The 18,459-nt window shown below is 50.5% G+C and overlaps 1 protein-coding gene across 3 annotated transcripts in view; it reads left to right on the forward strand.

Moving 5' to 3' along the window:
- The window catches only part of ARHGAP22 (Rho GTPase activating protein 22), a 197,702-nt gene that overhangs the window by 88,487 nt on the left and 90,756 nt on the right, over positions 1-18,459 (forward strand). For all 3 annotated transcript variants that reach the window (XM_059900629.1, XM_059900630.1, XM_059900631.1), the window contains exon 3: positions 4,273-4,360. In XM_059900629.1, coding sequence (XP_059756612.1) covers positions 4,273-4,360 — 88 coding nt within the window. The remainder of the gene's footprint in view (positions 1-4,272; positions 4,361-18,459) is intronic.

Below are 18,459 nucleotides of genomic sequence, written 5' to 3' on the forward strand. Positions count from 1 at the left end.
AACCATCTAAGCTGACACTGATATAAGAAATATACTCTCTCCCAAAGGCCCTTCTGTTGCATATGCCTTATCCTTTTCCCAGAGGTTGCTCTCTGAGAGAAGGAGTTTCTGGAGCTTTTGTCTGGGGCCTCCACTGGCTACCTACAGACCCTCTCAAGCTGGTACATTCACAAGGGTTGGGGAGGGAGCTATGGTGAGCCAGCAGCAGGCCTGGAGTGGAGCCCGGTTACACACGGACAGAATAGCACATCCTTTGACCATTACTCCCTTACACCAGTGGACTTGCACTGGTGTGAAGCTAGAGATGAATGAAGTCATTGGCAGCCTCTCAGGACAAACCTGGATATGCAGCCTGAGTAAATAGCAAAACAGAGCACATAAGCTCAGACACAGTGGGAGGGGGAGAGGGGACTAAACTTTGTGGGAAGCTGTCGTGTGACTGGAGTTTGCACGATCTCTTTCTGCACCCAGCTGCCCATCTGTGCAGTTGTAGGTGCAAATGGTGTGTCTGATCCCTTCCCAGGCCCTGCAGGAAGGAGACCAGCCACCCCCTCCAAAGCGCTAACACTCACTTTGGGCTCCTCAGGGAAATCCCGGACCCCTCTAGTCCAGGGCACTATCTGAGTGGCTGGAGGTACTCCTTGTCCTTCGGAACTGCATGTGTCCAAGGCACAGCAGCTCAACCAAAACCTGGCTCTCCAAGGCCAGCAGGAAAATATCGGATCATTTTAACCCTCACAACAGCCTCATGAGGTAGATACTGTTATTATCCTTATTTTACGCTTGAGGAAACATGTGCTGAGTAAGCTTATGGAAAAGGCACCTTCCTTTGGCTACTTACTCTAAGTGCCCCTAGAGAGTGGTTGTCAAAGTGTATCCCTGGGGGCCAGCAGCATCAGAAAGCTGGTTAGAAATGCAGATTCTCCTTTTTTGTTTCTCCTTTTTTTTTTCGGCCACATTGCTCCGCTTGTGGGATCTTAGTTCCCCAACCAGGGATTGAACCCTGGCCACGGCAGTGAAAGTGCCGAGTCCTAACCATTGGACCGGCAGAGAAATCCCCAGATTCTTCTTCTTTCTCCAGACTTACTGAGTCAGAAACCCCAAGGGTAGTTCTATTAGTGCTATGCTTACCAGCCAGGTGCTAAACATTTCCATTATTAGAAATTAAATCATACAGACCTACAATTAAATAAATTATATTAAACACAAAGGTAATTAATGGATAAACAAGGTCCTACTGTATAGCACAGGGAACTATATTCAATATCTTGTCATAAACCATAATGGAAAATAATATGAAAAAGAATATGTATATAAACACACACACATATATATAACTGAATCACTTTGCTGAACACCTGAAACTAACACAATATTGTAAATCAACTATACTTCAATAAAATACATTAAAAAAAATAAAGATAATCAGTCCTCAAAATGTATCACCCCCTAATTGTTTGATTTCATTTACTACTATCTATGTTCTAGAGCCTGTTGACCCCTATGGTATCCATGTGTCAGGAACACTGCGGTGCATTTCTTCCCAGTGCCACATTCAATGACGACATGAAATCAGCCATGGAGGGTATTTATATCACAGAAGTTGGCAAACACTACAAATCAGCTTGCCTCATTTTTTTTGGAGAGCCTGTTGTTAAACATTTACTGCAAGACCACCAAACTTGGTACTCTGTGTTGTTTTTTTTTTTTAAAACATCTTCATTGGAGTATAATTGCTTTACAATGGTGTGTTAGTTTCTGCTTTATAACAAAGTGAATCAGTTATACATATACATATGTTCCCATATCTCTTCCCTCTTGCATCTCCCTCCCTCCCACCCTCCCTATCCCACCCCTCTAGGTGGTCACAAAGCACCAAGCTGATCTCCCTGTGCTATGCGGCTGCTTCCCACTAGCTATCTATTTTACATTTGGTAGTGTATATATGTCCATGCCACTCTCTCACCCTGTCACATCTCACCCCTCCCCCTCCCTGTATCCTCAAGTCCATTCTCTAGTAGGTCTGTGTCTTTATTCCCGTCTTGCCACTAGGTTCTTCATGACCTTTTTTTTTTCCCTTAGATTCCATATATATGTGTTAGCATACGGTATTTGTTTTTCTCTTCCTGACTTACTTCACTCTGTATGACAGACTCTAACTCCATCCACGGTACTCTGTGTTTTAACAAGCCCTGGGGTGACTCTCATGCCCTCTCAAGGTTGAGACCTAGCCCGAGGGTTTCAGCTGGATGCTTCATACTGACTCCTACGTGTCTTTCATCACAGCCTTAACAAATGACATACCGGAAACAGGAAAGCAGACTCCCTCTGCTCTCCTGCCCCTTCCTCTCCCCTCCCCTTTTCTTCCCCGCTCCCAGCCCTCCACCCCCAAGTGCCTGAGCAAAATGCTGGGATCAAAGCCGTGCTCTTAACCCTTGGGAAGCAGGAGGGATCTGGGCGACCAAAAGCCAGTTCTGAGGGCCCCTTGCAGTAATGGGGGCCACACTGGGATTCTTCTGAGTGATGAGCAGTGGGTCCCAAAGGCACAGCCTGGCTCTCCAGGGTAGCTTCTTGCACACAAAGTCAGCCGGCAGCTGCTGTCACAAATATAGGCGGGAAAGTGCTCCATCATCAGACACCCCCGGAGTGTACATCCCAGCTTGCCCTTGCCAGCAGTGGGGCAAGGAGGCTGGTTGCTTCACCTCTCCGACCTCCATCTGCTTGTCCAAGACGATAGGAATAGTAGTACTCACCCCTATGGGGCCTCTAGAAAGATTAAATCCAATAGTTTAGACAAAGAGCCAGCAATATAGTACAAGCTCTGTAAACAAGGGTTATTACTGCTTTTCCATTTAGCTGGAGTAGAAAGTAATGTCAGTGTCAATATTGTTACTCCCATTTTATGGATGACAGATATTGAGGCATAGAGGGAAAAAAAAACCAGAGTGCTCAGAAGTACTCAGAGACAGTTACTGAAACAGCAAACACCAGAGACCCTTCCCGTTAGCCGGTGATGGATCTCATCCACATCCCGTAATGAACACGTTTCCCCATCCTGGGGTTGCAGCCCTGATTGATTCCCACTAGCCCTAGGTTCCCTAGAAAGAAACCGTTAGTTCAGTTACACCGATTACCATCTGGTTCTCTGGTTTATCACTATAATTTCTCTAAAGCAAGCATCCGTAGGTAAAGACACCGTTCTGCCTTTACGGTGCTTAAATGAGAAAAGGCATCTCCATGTGTCCGTGCAGCACAAGGCTCCAGCAGCCACGTGGAGCCTCCAGTCACCTTGAAAGCCAGGAATTGCCTGGAAAAGATGGGAGTGGAAAGAATAGCGCTCCATGAGTACACATGGGGGTGGGGACTGGAGGTGACCATGTGGATACAGCAGGTGACCGCGCCAGTCACCTGGGCAAGTGCAGACGCAGGGATGCTGTTCCCCCACCCAGTGTGGAGCCCTGACACACAGTAATAGCTGGGGTTTATTTAGCAAATAAACAGCTTTCACTATGCCAGGTACTGCTCTGAGGGCTTCCCAAGTACTAATTCACTTAATGCTCACAACAGCCCCACAAAGGACTATTATTATTCCTATTTCACAGATAAGGAAATTGGGAAGTTGCACAGAGAGGTTAAATACTTTGCCTGAGGTCACACAGGCAGTAAGTAGGTGAGCCAGGATTTGAACCCAGGCAGTTAGACCGTAGGTATGCTACCTTCTTCGTGGTAGCTGACTCCCACGTAACAGGTAAAGAGATGAAATCCCACCCAGCCAGGAGGGGGCAAAACTGGGCTCACACAGATCTGTGCATCCTTTCCCCCATGTCACCGCCTGGACAGTTACGTACAAGAAACCTTCCTCTCCCTGACTCTCCTGCCCCAGAAAGCCTGCAGATGGGCACATTCCCCCCAACCCCCGCCACACCGCCCCGATAATGGAGCCTTCCTCCCTGCTCCTGACTTGGGCTTACCGTGCCTTAACCAGGAGAATGACAACCCTGGGCAGTCCTCTGTGGGCAGAGCTCCTCCAAAGGTGTCAGAAGGTAGTGTCGCCCCACTGGAGCGGGGACCCCATGCAAGGCCTCATCTGTGCTCGGTCCCTGCCATGGAGAGGAGGCCTGCCCTCCTCCCGGCACCCAGCCTGCACATCCAGGTCCTGGAGGGCTGGGACTCTGACCCGCGGCTCCACCCTTTGCTCCCCAGAGCCCTGACCACAGAAGCCCTTTCCCAGCCATCTCATGCTCTCGTGTTTGTGTTTGTCTCTCTATTTAGGGCTTTATTTCTCTACAAGGGACCCAGGTGACTGAACTTCTTCCTGGCCCTGAGGACCCGGGAAAGCACCTCTTTGAGATCAGCCCAGGTAGGCCTGAGCACCCTTCAGCTCTGTGCTGGCGCTGGCCCTGGTGGCCCCGCTGGCGGTGTCACTGCACCTCTGGCCTGGGAAGGGTCACCTTTGCAACACTCCTCTCTGTGGGAACGCCAGCACTGTCTCCAAGCACAATTCAGAAATTTGGGCCAAATCTAGAGGATATTGCACATTTGGGGGGAATTTAGAAAATCCAATCAATTATCTAGGTAATTAGCTTCTGGTGAGAGGAAAGTGTGGATTTTTAAATTCAAAATAAAACAAGGGAGGTAACCAATCCATGGGGACACCTTAGAGTGAAGGTCCAAACACAATATCTGGGTCACATGCAAATAAGTCCAGGGAAAACCACTAGCACAGGTTCAGAGCATTAAAATAAGCTCTATCATGAATCCCAGAACAAAGCATTGCAATGTGGTGGGAGGAAGGGAAATAATTTAACTCAAAGAACCGCCATCATGTTAGCAGTTACAAAACAGGTTTTTAAAGTTCCCAGTTTTAAAATGTGATTCTTATTGAACTAAGTAAATGTGTCTTGCAAATGAGTCAGTCTGTTTACAGAAGGGCTGGCTGGTGAGGTGGTATTTTACTAAGCTTGAACTCCCCTTGATGCAGAGCCTCAGGCAAGGATCTGAGCAGTTTATCCTGAGGTGATCCCCAAAAAGCACGAGGAAGGGAGCAGGAAGGGAGGAGAGCCAGCAGGATAAGCTGGTGCCACTGTGGGTACCTGGGGCTCAGTTCCAATGAACCGACTCAGAGGTGTCTCACCCAAGGAGTGAGGGGGCTGGGGGTTTACCCACCAACTCCCACCGGCCATTAACTGAGAGCTGCTCCCTGGGAGGCTGACTGTGGCATTTCTGGCCTGCCCTGCGCTTGGCCAAGCTCCCTGCCTTCAGAGAAGGCCTTCAGGCAGAGTCGCAGGTGCTTGAGGAAAGAGGCTGCCAGTGTGGATGGGAACGGTGAGTGCCCAGGGGTCTGGGAAGGGCACCAAGAGCAGAGGCTACAGGCAGCTAGTCATCACACCCTATCATGTGCCTTCCGAATTTAGACTTCCTTCTGGGAAGTGGTGGCTGTGGACTGAGTGTGCTAGGGCCTCAGTGGGGTCTGTGAGCCAGTAAGTTTACAGTCTCAGAGCGGCAGAGCCACCCAACCCCTCTGACGAAGTGACCTGGCTATGGGCTGTACACCATGGGACGCATCAGCCCAGGCTCAGGCCAGCAAGCTATGGCCCACTGGGAGCAGGAGTGAGCGAATCCAAGCCTGGGGCAGGGTGTGTTCACCTTTGCTCTGTCCATACTGGGAACTCCAGGAGGTACAGGCTGCAGGTGAAGTGTAGGGAGACCCTCCCAACTGCCTGCCGCATATGCAGAATTCAAGTACCGTGGTTTCATTTGGGTATTTCATCTACTGCAAGAATCTTGATGCTGAAAGGACACATTAGAAGGTGGCAACAGAGGGATCCCAGGGTATGGAGTGGAAAATAGAGGCTTGGTTGATTATGGAACAGGAGTAAAGGTTTCTGCCAAGAAGGTAGAGAAGAAATGAAGGAGGGGAGTGAGGTAGGCAGGGCCCTGCCATGTAGGGGAGGGGGAGCTGGACACATGGAAGGAAGGCTGGGGGAGGGGCCGGGGACCTGGGCCTGGGAGTTGGGGAGGAGCGAGGTGAGGCCAGAGCCAAAAGGTGGAGGTCAGCACGCACCACCATGAAGTCCGAAAGGCACAGGACGTGTGCCCCCAGGGACCGGATGGGAATGATCACCAGTGCGTGTGCTCTTTATCTGGGTCAGAGCTATTTACAGGAATTTCTTTGACTGTGGGGAAGACCGATTTGCCACATAAGGTAACATATTCACAGGTTCCAGGGCTTAGGACGTGGACATCTTTGTGGGGCCATTATTCTGCTACCACAGTACTCAAAACATCCCTCTAAGGTAAGGGGTACTTCCATGCCTATTTTATAAAAAAGGACACTGGGGGTTAGAAAGGATTGGTGACTTGCCCAAGGACACACAGCTGAATGGCAGTAGGGTCAGGGCTTGTACCTGGGCAGTCTGACTTCCAAAGCCACACACTTATGCTGCCCTTCAACACAGGCACCTGGTACAGGTCTGGCATTTTTCTTACGTGGGCCCGAGAGGTCTCAGGACACAGTTATAGAAGGAAAGGCTCCTCACACCCCTTTTTCCCAAGCACAGCAGTGTCGAAGCACCAAATGTATGCAGGTTCCAAGCGCCGCCCTCTTGCCTTTGAATGTGCAGCTGCTCCTGAAAGCCGGGGGGCGGGGGTGGAGGGGAGCTGTGAGACCACTCAGGGAAAGCAGGTCAGGTGGTAGGCAGTGCGGAGCCCCAGGCAGCCTTTGAGAAGCGCTGAAAGGAAGGACTCAATCGCCTCCATTGGATGCATCTTTCTGGCCCAGGAAAGCCAAGCTGCAGTGCATGTCTGCCACACCCAATACCTCAGAGGGAGGGAAACTTGACAACTCTTGGACATGTGATAGAAACCCAAGAATGATAATGCATGAGATCAGTTACATGAATTTTAAGTCATAGTTCTATTCGTGCTCTTCAACAGTATAAAAAAAATCACAATTTTTCGTCAAGATAGAATTTAAAATATGAGGAAAATTATACTGTGAGTGCCATCTAGTGGAGAGATATGCCAATTCCATGACAGGCCACGCGTGTCCTCCAGCCAGCCCGCAACCATCTCAGCCCGGCCATACCTCTGATTCTTTATTTTTTTTAAGATTTTTTTTTTTTTTGATGTGGACCATTTTAAAATTTATTTATTTATTTATTTATGGCTGTGTTGGGTCTTTGTTTCTGTGCGAGGGCTTTCTGTAGTTGTGGCAAGCGGGGGCCACTCTTCATTGCGGTGCGTGGGCCTCTCACTATCGCGGCCTCTCTTGTTGCGGAGCACAGGCTCCAGACGCGCAGGCTCAGTAATTGTGGCTCACAGGCCCAGTTACTCCACGGCATGTGGGATCCTCCCAGACTAGGGCTCGAACCCGTGTCCCCTGCATTGGCAGGCAGATTCTCAACCACTGCGCCACCAGGAAAGCCCTATACCTCTGATTCTTGATGGGCTCCGATGGTCACTAAATAGTGGGGCTGCGGCTTGAGCCAGTTCTAGCCTCAGAGCCCCGCATCCACCAATAGTCTGAGGCTGGTTCCTGGGTCAGGCCGGAAGGAGCCAGGCCCCAGAAGGGGCTGGGATTCGAGGACCCTCGGTCTCCTTCCCACTTGGGCCTCTTCTCTAGCCTGGCAGTTGCCTGACAAACCCCGCCCCTCCCGGCCCTTTGAAAGCTGTCTGCCCCTTGCAGACTTGATCCTCTTGGCCTCCCAGACCATCACTGCTTGGCACTGCAGGCATCTGGGCACAGGCAAGCTTAGGCCTTCCTCCGAATCTACAAGGATGGGGTAAGGGGTGGAGAGGCCTGCTTTGGCGCCCTGGACAAAAAGTTGCTAAACCCACAACTTGTGCTCATATTTGGTGGGTCGAGTTAGGTGATCCATATAAGTCATTTTGCTAACATCCTTATTCTAGTATTGCCATGATGCTACCACAGGGAGGCAGGTCCACTGACTACAGGCATTCAGACGGGAGCCCTAAGTCGTGCTGGCGAGTGACGGCTGGTCCATCACGGCTTCTCCATTGCTGGGCATGTCTTTCCAGAGTCCCCGATTGCAGGTGGCAGAAGCCAGCTCTGGCAAATGCAGACAAAGGGGGAAATGACCAGAGGCTATGGGGCCACACAGAATCAGCCCATGGGAAGCTGGAGAGATGCGTGTGGAAGAGGCAGGCGGCGGGGCTGCTCAGGGACCCCGAGCCAGGAACAGAGAGTGGTAGGTGCTCTGTGCGGGGAAGGCCGAATCCCACAGGCTCTTCAGTCCCGGCTGCGTCGATGGCTCAGGGTCTGAGGTGGCTGTGTTTGAGCCATGTGCCCGCCACTGGTGACACTGGGGTGGTGAGGAAAGGCCTGTCCACTCCAGTGCCTGGACAGGCCCGCCCACAAAGGCTCACATAGTAGGCACAAGGACCCCCCAGAGGAACTCAGGTGCTTCCAGGGAAGGGAGAGGAGGTGCCCTGCATCAGACACAGTCCATGGCTGTTTCTTTAGGGACCAAGTGTCCACACTGACCGTGGCTCTTTCTGCAAATCCACACCGGGGTCCCAGGTCTGAGTGCCTTTCCCGGCAGCATTTCCTCCTGGAGTGCGAGGGCCCCAGCGTGTGGGGCTGAGGATAACCTGGGTGAAACACGAATGGCCGCCCGGAATCTCAGAGCGGGAAAGTGCTGTCTTCTGGAGCAGGAGGAGGACACGGAGGGTATCACGGAGGCTCTGACATCTGGGCCCAGTTCCCATCGCAGAGCGCCTGTCTGCTTTGGGCCCCGCAGACCACGTTTCTCAAGATAAAGTGCTGGAGGCTCTGGTGGGGAAACTGCCCAGTTCAGAAGGTCTGGCAGGTGCCCTGCTCTCCCACAGAGCCCCCTGCTGCCTCCTTCTACCACGTTGCTTGAGATCCCCACCCACTCCCCAGACAACAGGTGGGCATCTTGCGGGCAATAGGCCTGGGCAGGGATGGCTTTGAGGCCTTGGGTTTTCAGCTCCACCCAGGCATTGGTACGAGCAAAGCGAGCAATGGCGCTCCATGGAAGTTGGGGAGACAGTGAAGTGCACCCAGGCTTGCCAGCGATGCCGCTGTTCCCTAGGGGCAGACATCTGCACGCAGAAAGGAAGGTTCCAGGGGAGAGAGTGGGGAGGCCGAGCGCACGTGCCATGTCCCTGTTTGCGCCTGTTTTCTGCCCTCTTCCAGCAGGGCACGTGTGACCGTGCAGCAGCTAGCTCTGACCAGTGTTCCAGACTGTCCTCTCCAAAGTCAGGGAGGACTGGACAAGAGCCCAACCCTGCCACCCAGGGCCTGCTTGGCTTTGGACAAGTCACTCAATGTCCCCGTGCCTCTGTCTCATCACTTCTAATTTGGAGATAATAAAGCCAAGTGCCTTGGGTTTGGTGAGGTTGCAGGGGGAGCCTAGTGCCTGGCTCAGTGTAGATGCCAATATTTTTCTATTCTTCCCTCCTCTCTGCAGTCTGTCTGTTTATCATTATTATTAATAACAGCAACACAGTTCCCGCTTAGCTATCACCTGTAAGTTATCAGTCCTAATACTGTGTGATGAGTGCCCCAAAAGGAGTGTCCCCTGGGCTGAGAGCCCAGAGCAGAGGGTGAGGATGGCTCGCCTGGGTGGTTAGGGAAGAGTTCACCCAAGCTAAACCTTGACAGGGAAGTGAAAATGACCCAGCTGAGCAAACAAGAGAAGGTCATCCCCAAATGATGGGGGGATAGAGTACACAAAGGCACAGAGGCCTGGAGAAGGATTCTGTGGGGGAGACTCGTGGTGTAGAGGACCAAGGAGGAAAGGTGGGCGGGGGCCAGGTCACGAAGGGCCTTGGATGCTGGACAAAGAGGCTTGCACTTTAGCCACTGCACTTCTTCAGCAGGCAGGAGGGATGGTTAAAACCAGAACTGTGTGTTAGGAAAACCACTAATGTAATGATGGGGGGATTGCAAGGACCCGGCAGGAGATGAGGAGGTAAGCTGCCACTCCTCGTTACCACTGGCCATGCTCTGCCCTGACCCTCGCCCCAGCCAGCGTCCACAGAGGAGACCACCCTGCCCTGCCAAAGCGCTCACCGTCGGGGAGGCAACTCAGAAGCCAGGCCACTTAAAGCGGAGCTCTGATTCCTCCTGTGCAGTTCCAAGCTCATGCACCAAGTTCTTAGCAAGGGGGCCCTGATCATGCATATGCTTTTGGGGTCTAAGTGGGTCCCAGACCCAGCTCAATCTCTAACTTGCTGGGGAAACCAGATCAGACTTCCTTGGTTTCTCCAACTGCAGGATAAGAGGGCCTCCGAGGTGTCCACCTGCTCTAGTAGAATGGCGCCAGAAGAATGGCCTTCCATAACCAAGCTTCCCCTGCGAGAACGGGTTCCAGCAGTTTCTTACGGCTACACTGGATCTTTGAAGCCTCTCTCGGGCATTGAGCTTACAGCTGCCTGTCCTTATCTGCCTGCAGCTTGAAGCAGATAGGAGAACTGCTGCCTGCTATCTGTGAGGCCTGACCTTGAAGCGAAGCCAGCACACACAGATTACTCTGTGGAAGTAGACTGATACGGTGCTCCTGACATCCCCAGCGCATCGCTCATCTCATTAGCCGCCTCCTGAGCAGGATGCCGATCTCAGCCTATCTCGGCACCTGGTACCAGCCAGCCAGCCTATCAGCCTGACCCCGGGTGGCCCTGCTGAGTTTGCCTGCAGAGCGCCAGACGATGGGTAATGACTAGAAATGAAATTAGATGAGCAGTTCACAAGCGCTCCCCACCCCTGAGGGTGGGAGAATCAGCAAATACAGGAGTGGTTTCTGGAACTTCCCTGCTTTGTGGTCTGGCCCTACCGTCTTAACCTCACTTTTCTTAACAAAACACAGGACCAGGTACAGGAAACTCCCACTGATGTCTCTGGAAGTAGATGCCCTTGAAGAGGAGGTTGCAGTTCATTCCTTTGGCCAAAATCATGTTCTAGAGCCGCCCTGTTCAATAGAAATATAAAGTGAGCCGCGCTTGTAATGAAATTGACAATCCCCTTGCCCAGTTACACCAGCTGCATTTCAAGTTCTCAGCAGCCACATGCGTGTGGTGGAGCCGTACTGCACAGCGCAGGCGCGGATGAGGAGGCGACTGGGTGCCATGCCTGACACAGAATAGGTGCTCAACAGGTGCTCCTAAAATGAAGGGGAGGGAGGAAGGAGGAGGAGCAACTGGGGGAAAAGCCTAGGTTTTGAAGTCAGACACCAAGATTCACATTTTAGTTCCACCACTCACCAATGGCAAGAACTTGGGCCAATAACTTACATTCTCTGAGTCTCATTTTCATCATCTGATAATAGAAATAAAACTACCTACTTGGCAAGAAGGCTGTGAACATCAAGTGAACTATAAGATATGTGGACGTGCAGAGAGCACTCCTCTGCTCTCCACCAGCCCATTCTCTCTCTCCCCTTCCTCCCTCCCTCCCTCCTTCCTCTCTCCTCTCTCTCTCCCTCCCTCCTTCTCTCCTCTTCCTCTCTCTCCCTCCCTCTCTCCCTTTCTTTCAACTCCTCTTTAATCTACCGTATACAAGCAAACTTCAAATAAGATTTCAAATTTCTTTAGTTTATGGCTTTCAAAACAAACAAATCCCAGCTCTCCAGCAGTTGTTCTCAAGTTTTCCTGTGTATCAGAATCCCCTGGAGCACTTGTCAAAACCTAGAATGCTGGGCTCATCCCCAAAGTTACGGATTCCAGGGTCTGGGATGGGGCTGGAGGTTCTGCATTTCTCATGCGCTCCCAGGTGACGCTGCGCTGCTGGCCTGGGACCACACTTGGACAGATTGAAAGGGAGCTCACGGAAGAAAGGGGAAATTTTATATCTGATGGCTTTGATGGTGCTTTTCCCCTGCTTTTTGAAGACGGAGTGCTGCGTTTTTATTTTGCACTGGGCCCCACAAATTAGGTACTTGGTCCTGAGTACAGTGGAGGGGCAGCTACAGGAGCAAGGAGCCCAGAGGCTGTGTTCATGGAGACATGAGTCTGGAATAAAGGAGGTGATGATCCCGGCACTGTGCTACGAGGGCCTTATGCGAACGAGGCTGAGCTGCTCCACTGTGGTGGGAAGAGGGCACCAAGGGGCTTGACGGCCTCACGAAGCACTGTGACACGGGAGCAGGTGTAGCTATTCTTTGTGGGAGCCTAGGGACAGACCAGGCACGGGGTTTTCTATTTGCTGTTTATATGGCGCACTCCCTTGGGTGGAGGAGATACTCGTGGGATGAGAGGAGACCACTCACAGGCACCCAGGGTCCCCCGAGGTGCAGCGCACATGCCCACCAGCTGCGGTCTCCCTCTCGGCAGCCACTGGACCACGGCGCTGTGCCCCGTCCTGGGCGAGGAAGTCCAGCCAGGCATCTCCCTTTCCCGCAGCCCGATGCCCCACCCTGTGCACTGGTGCTGTCAACCAGGGCCGGGACTGTCACCACCGTGCTCCACCCTGAGACTGTGCTGGGTTGGTGGCCCTGACCCCAGCCCTCTGCCAGACTAGGGGAAGGGGGTGGCAGCAGTCACTGGGGGGAGGGGGCAGGGGGGCCGTTGGCCTGGGGCACCAGGAGACAGCGGGTGGCTCAGCATCCCTGGAAGCAGGAGGCTGCCAGCGGCAGGACCACCGGAGAATTGAGGTTCCAAGGCCTTGCACACGCTCCCCTGGCCCATCAGAGTTCGCTTACAAAACACAAATTTAAAGGCAAAATTGTTGGCAACCTCAAGACAGCCACCAGAGAGCAGTGAATTCCTAACGCAGGGTCCTTCTGAGCAGGGGCCCTGTGCACCTGCCCTGGTCGCAGGCCCTTCAGCCCTGACTGTGGGCTTCTGGACGTAAACGCAGGACCTGACTTTCTGTTCTCTTGCGCTAGACTCCAGCCTGTGAACTCAGCCTAACACCCCTGTTGATCTCTTCTTGCAAATTCACTAGCCCTCAGAGCCTCCAGTCATAAACGAATTCAGTCCACATCTTACCAGTGTCTTTATCCCATTCATAAACTTGGCACCTAGAAGGGATGTGGCTTCTCCAGGGGCTGAGCGTGCCCCACCCATCGTAGCCCAGCCCTGTGTTCTTCCCGTCCATCCCTTGCCCTGGGCCCGAAGCCACTGCTGCCCTGTCCTCTCCCTTTGGGCCTGTTAATAGAGATGCTCCTGCATTTGCTGAGGTCTCCGCTTCTCCCACATCCTAATCCGCTAAGGCAGAGGGGCCTTTAAATGGAACTACCGGCACCCCAGAGGGCATCAGGGAATGTTGCCCTGAGAGGCAGCGCCTGCATCCTTGCAAATCAAGGCTGTGGTCCGTTAGGTGATTAAACTGAAGACACCTCTCTTGAATGAGAAATTGCCTTTAGCGGCCAATCAGAAATTGCCTTTAGCGGCCCACCCAGGGCTGCCCACCACCGGGGCAGCCTGGCTTCCTGAGTGCGTTAACACGGCCCTTACCCCAGTGCGCTGGCTCAGCCTCACCTTGGCAAGTGTGACACTCTGCCTGACCCCCTGACCCACGGCCTTCTGATCAGCACAGTGAGGGCCACCTGCATGGCCTGCGGGGACTCCAGGAAGTGTCCTGCCCTGGCTTGGGGAGGCGCGTGGATCCAGACTCCAGGTTTGCCACTGTCATCCTCGTCCCAGCCAGGTGACCCACCTTCTCCCACCTCAGGGCTCCTAATTCAGAGCCGCACCTGCTTCTGTGCACCTTTCATGCATGACTGAAAGTACCTCTTGGTTTTTGACCTTCTTCTCTTTTGGGGGCAGTTACGTTTCTCTCATCAGACTTAGGTCTCCTCAGGGGCAGGGTCCATGTCTGATTCACACCTGCAGCTTCAGCCCGGTGCTCAGTGTCTGGCCCAGATGAGGAGCACGGGAGGAGACACGCACAGTTGTGCCAGTATCCTGGGGCATGAGGGAGCTTGGCTAACTCTGAGCCATTCGCCGTGAGTTAGATCCCAAAGAGCCTTGGCATTTGGACAGTCTTATAGACAATGAGGAGCCACTGAAGGTTCTTAAACAGGGGAAAGTTATGATCGTATTTAGCAACAATGAGAAGACCGGACTGGGGTGGGCGGTAACAAGGGAGACCCGAAACCAGTTGGGCGGGCTGCTTTAATAGAGCAACAGGCACTGGGTACTGACAAGTTGGAACCAAGCAGTGGCTGGGAGGATGGGGGAGGGCTGGGAGGCAGAAAGGCCAGACCCGGTGAGGGACAGGATGCTGGAGGTGGAGTCCAAAATGACTGCCAGGCTGCTGGGCAACTAAAAAAGGACAGACAGGGAGAAGAAGTTTGGGGATGAAGATGACTGGGTCATTGCAGGGTCACGGAAGCCCAGGCTAGCAGCTGTGACAACCTGGATTCAGTTTTGCAGGGAGCCGGGCTTGTCAAGCCCTCAGTTCCACTCCCACGGCGTCCGATGTTCCAGCCCTCCCCCACTGTAAGTGATGCTCTTTCTCCATTCAAGACAAAGATCAGTGATCTAGGAAGCCCTTCCAGACTCCGCTCCCACATGCTCCCCACAAACCCCTCCCTACGATGAGTCTTTTTAATGATAGAGTTCAAAAACCAGACCCAGAACTTACTAGCTACGTGACCTTGGTCAATTGCTAACTTCACTATGCCTCAGTTTCCTCATATATAAAATGAGAATAATTAAAGTATACCTATACCTTGGGTATATCTATATCTTGGGTTAGGGATGGGGGTGAAGGGGTTGGATGTGACTCTAAAGGGGGAGCAGAGGGAGCCTTATTCTGATGATATAGTTAAGTAACTTAATGGTGGTGATAGCTTCATGTAGCTACACATGTGATAAAACTGCATAGACCCCTCCCCTGCCTCATTACACACACACACACACACACACACACACACACACACACACCCCAGTCCATGTATAACTGGCAGAATCTAAATCAACTTTGTGGATTGATCGTACAAGGTCAGTTTCCTGGTTTTGATGTTGTGCTGTAGTTATATAAAATGCTAATATTGGGGGAGGCTGGGTGAAGAGTGCATGGGGCCTCTCTGTACAATTCTTTGCAACTTCCTGTGAATCTAGAATTATTTCAAAAGAAAACTTTTTTTTTAAGTACGTACCCCATAGTGTTTTTGTGGTATGATTCACCTATATCTTAGGACAATACTGGTCTGTGTTAAGTATTCTATACAGTTTAGAAAGGATTACAGTAAGGTGTCTGCAAAACCTAGAAACAAAGGATCAATGTATCTTTAAAGAGTAGTTAGTAACCTTTTCAAATGATATACTCAATACGTTTTTCTTCAACCTCCAAATACCTTTTCAGATAAAATGCCTCTAAACTTAAGGCAATGGGTCAAGTTATTTATATTAAAAAGTATAACAAATACAGTACTTTCTCAGAATTTTGTGACTTTCTGGCCATTCTGTGGTCTATTGATTGATTGACCACTGGGCCCCTTGTTTCTTAGGGGTGTTTCACAGGAAAAAACATTGAGAATATTATTTGAAAATTGGCAAATGCCCTGTTTAACAGCTTGACATTTCCTGACTTTGCAGACACCTGTACGTGGCACTCCTGCAGCTATGGCGACTGTGCACGTGTCTGCCCACCTTCTGTATGGCTGCCTCTCACACGCCCTGACCCAGATCAGGTACAGGAACATGTTTGCTGACTGACGGAATGAAAGACCACTCACAGGGGAAACCTGCTAGATTCCTTCAAGAGCAACTGGTCATGTTCCTGGGACAGCAATAGGAATAAATTCCCTATGTTAACATTTTCCACAGGACACAAGCAACACGAGATTCTTAAAGTCATCTGCTGAGTTTCTTTTTAGAAAGAGAAGTGGGAAGGGCACCCTACAGTGTATTGGTTCAGTCTTCCCAGGTGATTGGACCTTACACTCCTGTTGTAGAGATTTGGAAACTGAGGCGCAGAGGGGTAACTTGTCCAAAGTCACATGACTAGTACCAGATGGAGATCGGGGTCCATCCAGGTGAGTCCCCGTCCAGGGTCCCATCTTAGGCTGCCAACAGGAGCTGAGGCGGGTGCTGGGCACCACAGCTCTGAGACACAGAGGGGCGCAGACAGAAATTCCTCAGCTAGAGATATGCATACCGGATGGGAAAGGGTGATGTGCAGGAGGAGGTATGCTCAGTGCCAGCTCAGAACAAAGATGTAGATAAAATTCTTTACGAGTGATCTCAGCTAGACTAAATCTCTAGATAAATTAGGATGTGGGGAGGAATGTGGCAGGGGATTAGTGGGTGGGGGGTTGAATGACCCAGATCACCTCTGGGAAGCCAAGCCCAGGTACAGTGGGGAGCCTTCAGCTTAGGAACTTAGACACAAGGCTGTTCTTTAGTCTAGGTCCTTCGTACACAGGTGTGGTCCATGGACCAGCTGCATCAGCATCACCTGGGACCTTGTTGGAAATGCAGATTCTCAGGCCCCACCCAGAACTACTGAAACAGAATCTGGGTTATAGCAATAAGTCCTGAGCGATTTGTGTGCATGTTGAATGCAAAGCAATGCTCCCAAGCGAAACAATGTCAGTGCAACCCAACCCTGGACTGTAAGCTTCTGAGGAGGGTCTTGCATCTGTGCATGCAGAAACTGGTGCCGTGCTCTTCAAGATGCTTGATAAATTAAACCGATGAAAGAGCAGCAACTCAAAAGCAGGAAGGGAGCTGAAAGTGGTGGTAGAGAGAGGCAAACAGTGACAAGAAATTGAGTCTAGTTCTCAGGCTGCAAGCCAAGCTGCAAACCAGGGCTGATTGCCCATGGGCTGATTCTGGCCCGCAAGACATATTTTGTTTGGCTCATGAAATATTTTTAAAAGCAAAAATTTTTACCCATTGATAATGTAGATTTCTATAAGGGTGAATTTGGGCCTGCTTTCCCCATATAAACAATTAACAGGATCTCAGTAACAGCTGCCCCTTTTGGACAGAGCTTGAGTGTCCTCCAGTTGGCCAGAATCCCCACCTCTCCCTATTGCCCCCATCCCAGGCCCCCTCCTGCCCCTGACACCTGCTTTCTTAGTTCAACTTACCTGTCTCATCCCTCTATAAGGGTTTGAGTCCGGGAGCTCTAGTGTAGACAATTAAAAACTCAAAATCAAAGATGGCTAGAAAAATGATAGTTATTGTGTATTGGCCGAGTCATTTGACACCCCCATTTATTTGTCTTGTGCGGCTGTTGTTAAGGGCGAGGTGTTGAGTCACACTGTCTGAGATTCAGCTGTGGCTCAGCCTCTGCCCAGGTCTGGGGTCCTGAGCGAGTCACATTACCCTTAAAACTTCAGTCTCTTCATCTGTAAAATGGACTCAGTAAGAGCATCTCCATGTGGAGCATTAATCCCCAGGCCTGGAACATAGTTAGCAGAAGCTGATAAGTAAGATGTTAGTAATTGCAGTTGCCAGAGCAAAATAACACACATGAGTGCAGGTATTTATTCCCTGCATTTCTAAAATATCAGCATTAATTATCAATATTTTCCACCAAAAAGCTACAGAATACATAAAATTGTTAAATTCAGTGAAGCTAAATATTTTATACATTTCAAATAGAAATTGCATACATATGAAAAGCATTAAGTGAAAACATAAACCTATGAAATATAAACATTGAAAATATTACCCTCCTAATAAAAATTATTAGCAGATGAAATTAATAAAATATTATTCAAAAATAACAAACCAAGCCCCATAAGACAAAGAAAATTTTAATAATAATGAACACTTGAAATCACACTATTTGATGTTATTTTTGAATCATGAGCATATTTTGGTGCCCCTTTTTTCTAGCTGCTATAAAATTTTTGAGGATATTGTTCCAAACTAAATTTCAATCGAATATTATCCTTTGAGTGCTTTACCTTTGAATAATCTTCTTTCTTATTCAATATGCTAGAGGTTTTTTTTAACTCCTTTTTTGTGGTTAGCAGGGGCTACATCTTTTAATGAATCATGAGCTCTAGTTTTATCTCAAAAAAAGCATTTCCAGTTTGTCTCATCTTCTGCAGCATCCTCCTGGGTAGGTGATCCCACGGGTCCGGTGATGGGTTGCCGGGAGCAGTTGTGTTTGAAGGCCACTGGTTCGGAAAGTCTTGGAACCAGAATAAGGATTTGTGTTGCAGTAGAGGCACCTTGGTTCTCTTCCCCACTGTGGATTATGGAGGAATAGAAAACCACTTTCTAAACAACTTTTCCTTACTGGATCCAAACGTCTATTGAAGCATATCTCCAGGTGTAAATGATTCCAATTTTTAAAAAACACATCACAAAAATACCTGTAGTTTGTTGTGTTTTAAAAGCACATTATTCTGGGCTTCCCTGTTGGCGCAGTGGTTAAGAATCCGCCTGCCAATGCAGGGGACACGGGTTCGAGCCCTGGTCTGGGAAGATACCACATGCCATGGAGCAACTGGGCCCGTGAGCCACAATTGCTGAGCCTGCGCTTCTGGAGCCTGTGCTCCGCAACAA

Source organism: Balaenoptera ricei, chromosome 16, assembly GCF_028023285.1.
Source record: "Balaenoptera ricei isolate mBalRic1 chromosome 16, mBalRic1.hap2, whole genome shotgun sequence".
Taxonomy (NCBI): Eukaryota; Metazoa; Chordata; class Mammalia; order Artiodactyla; family Balaenopteridae; genus Balaenoptera; species Balaenoptera ricei.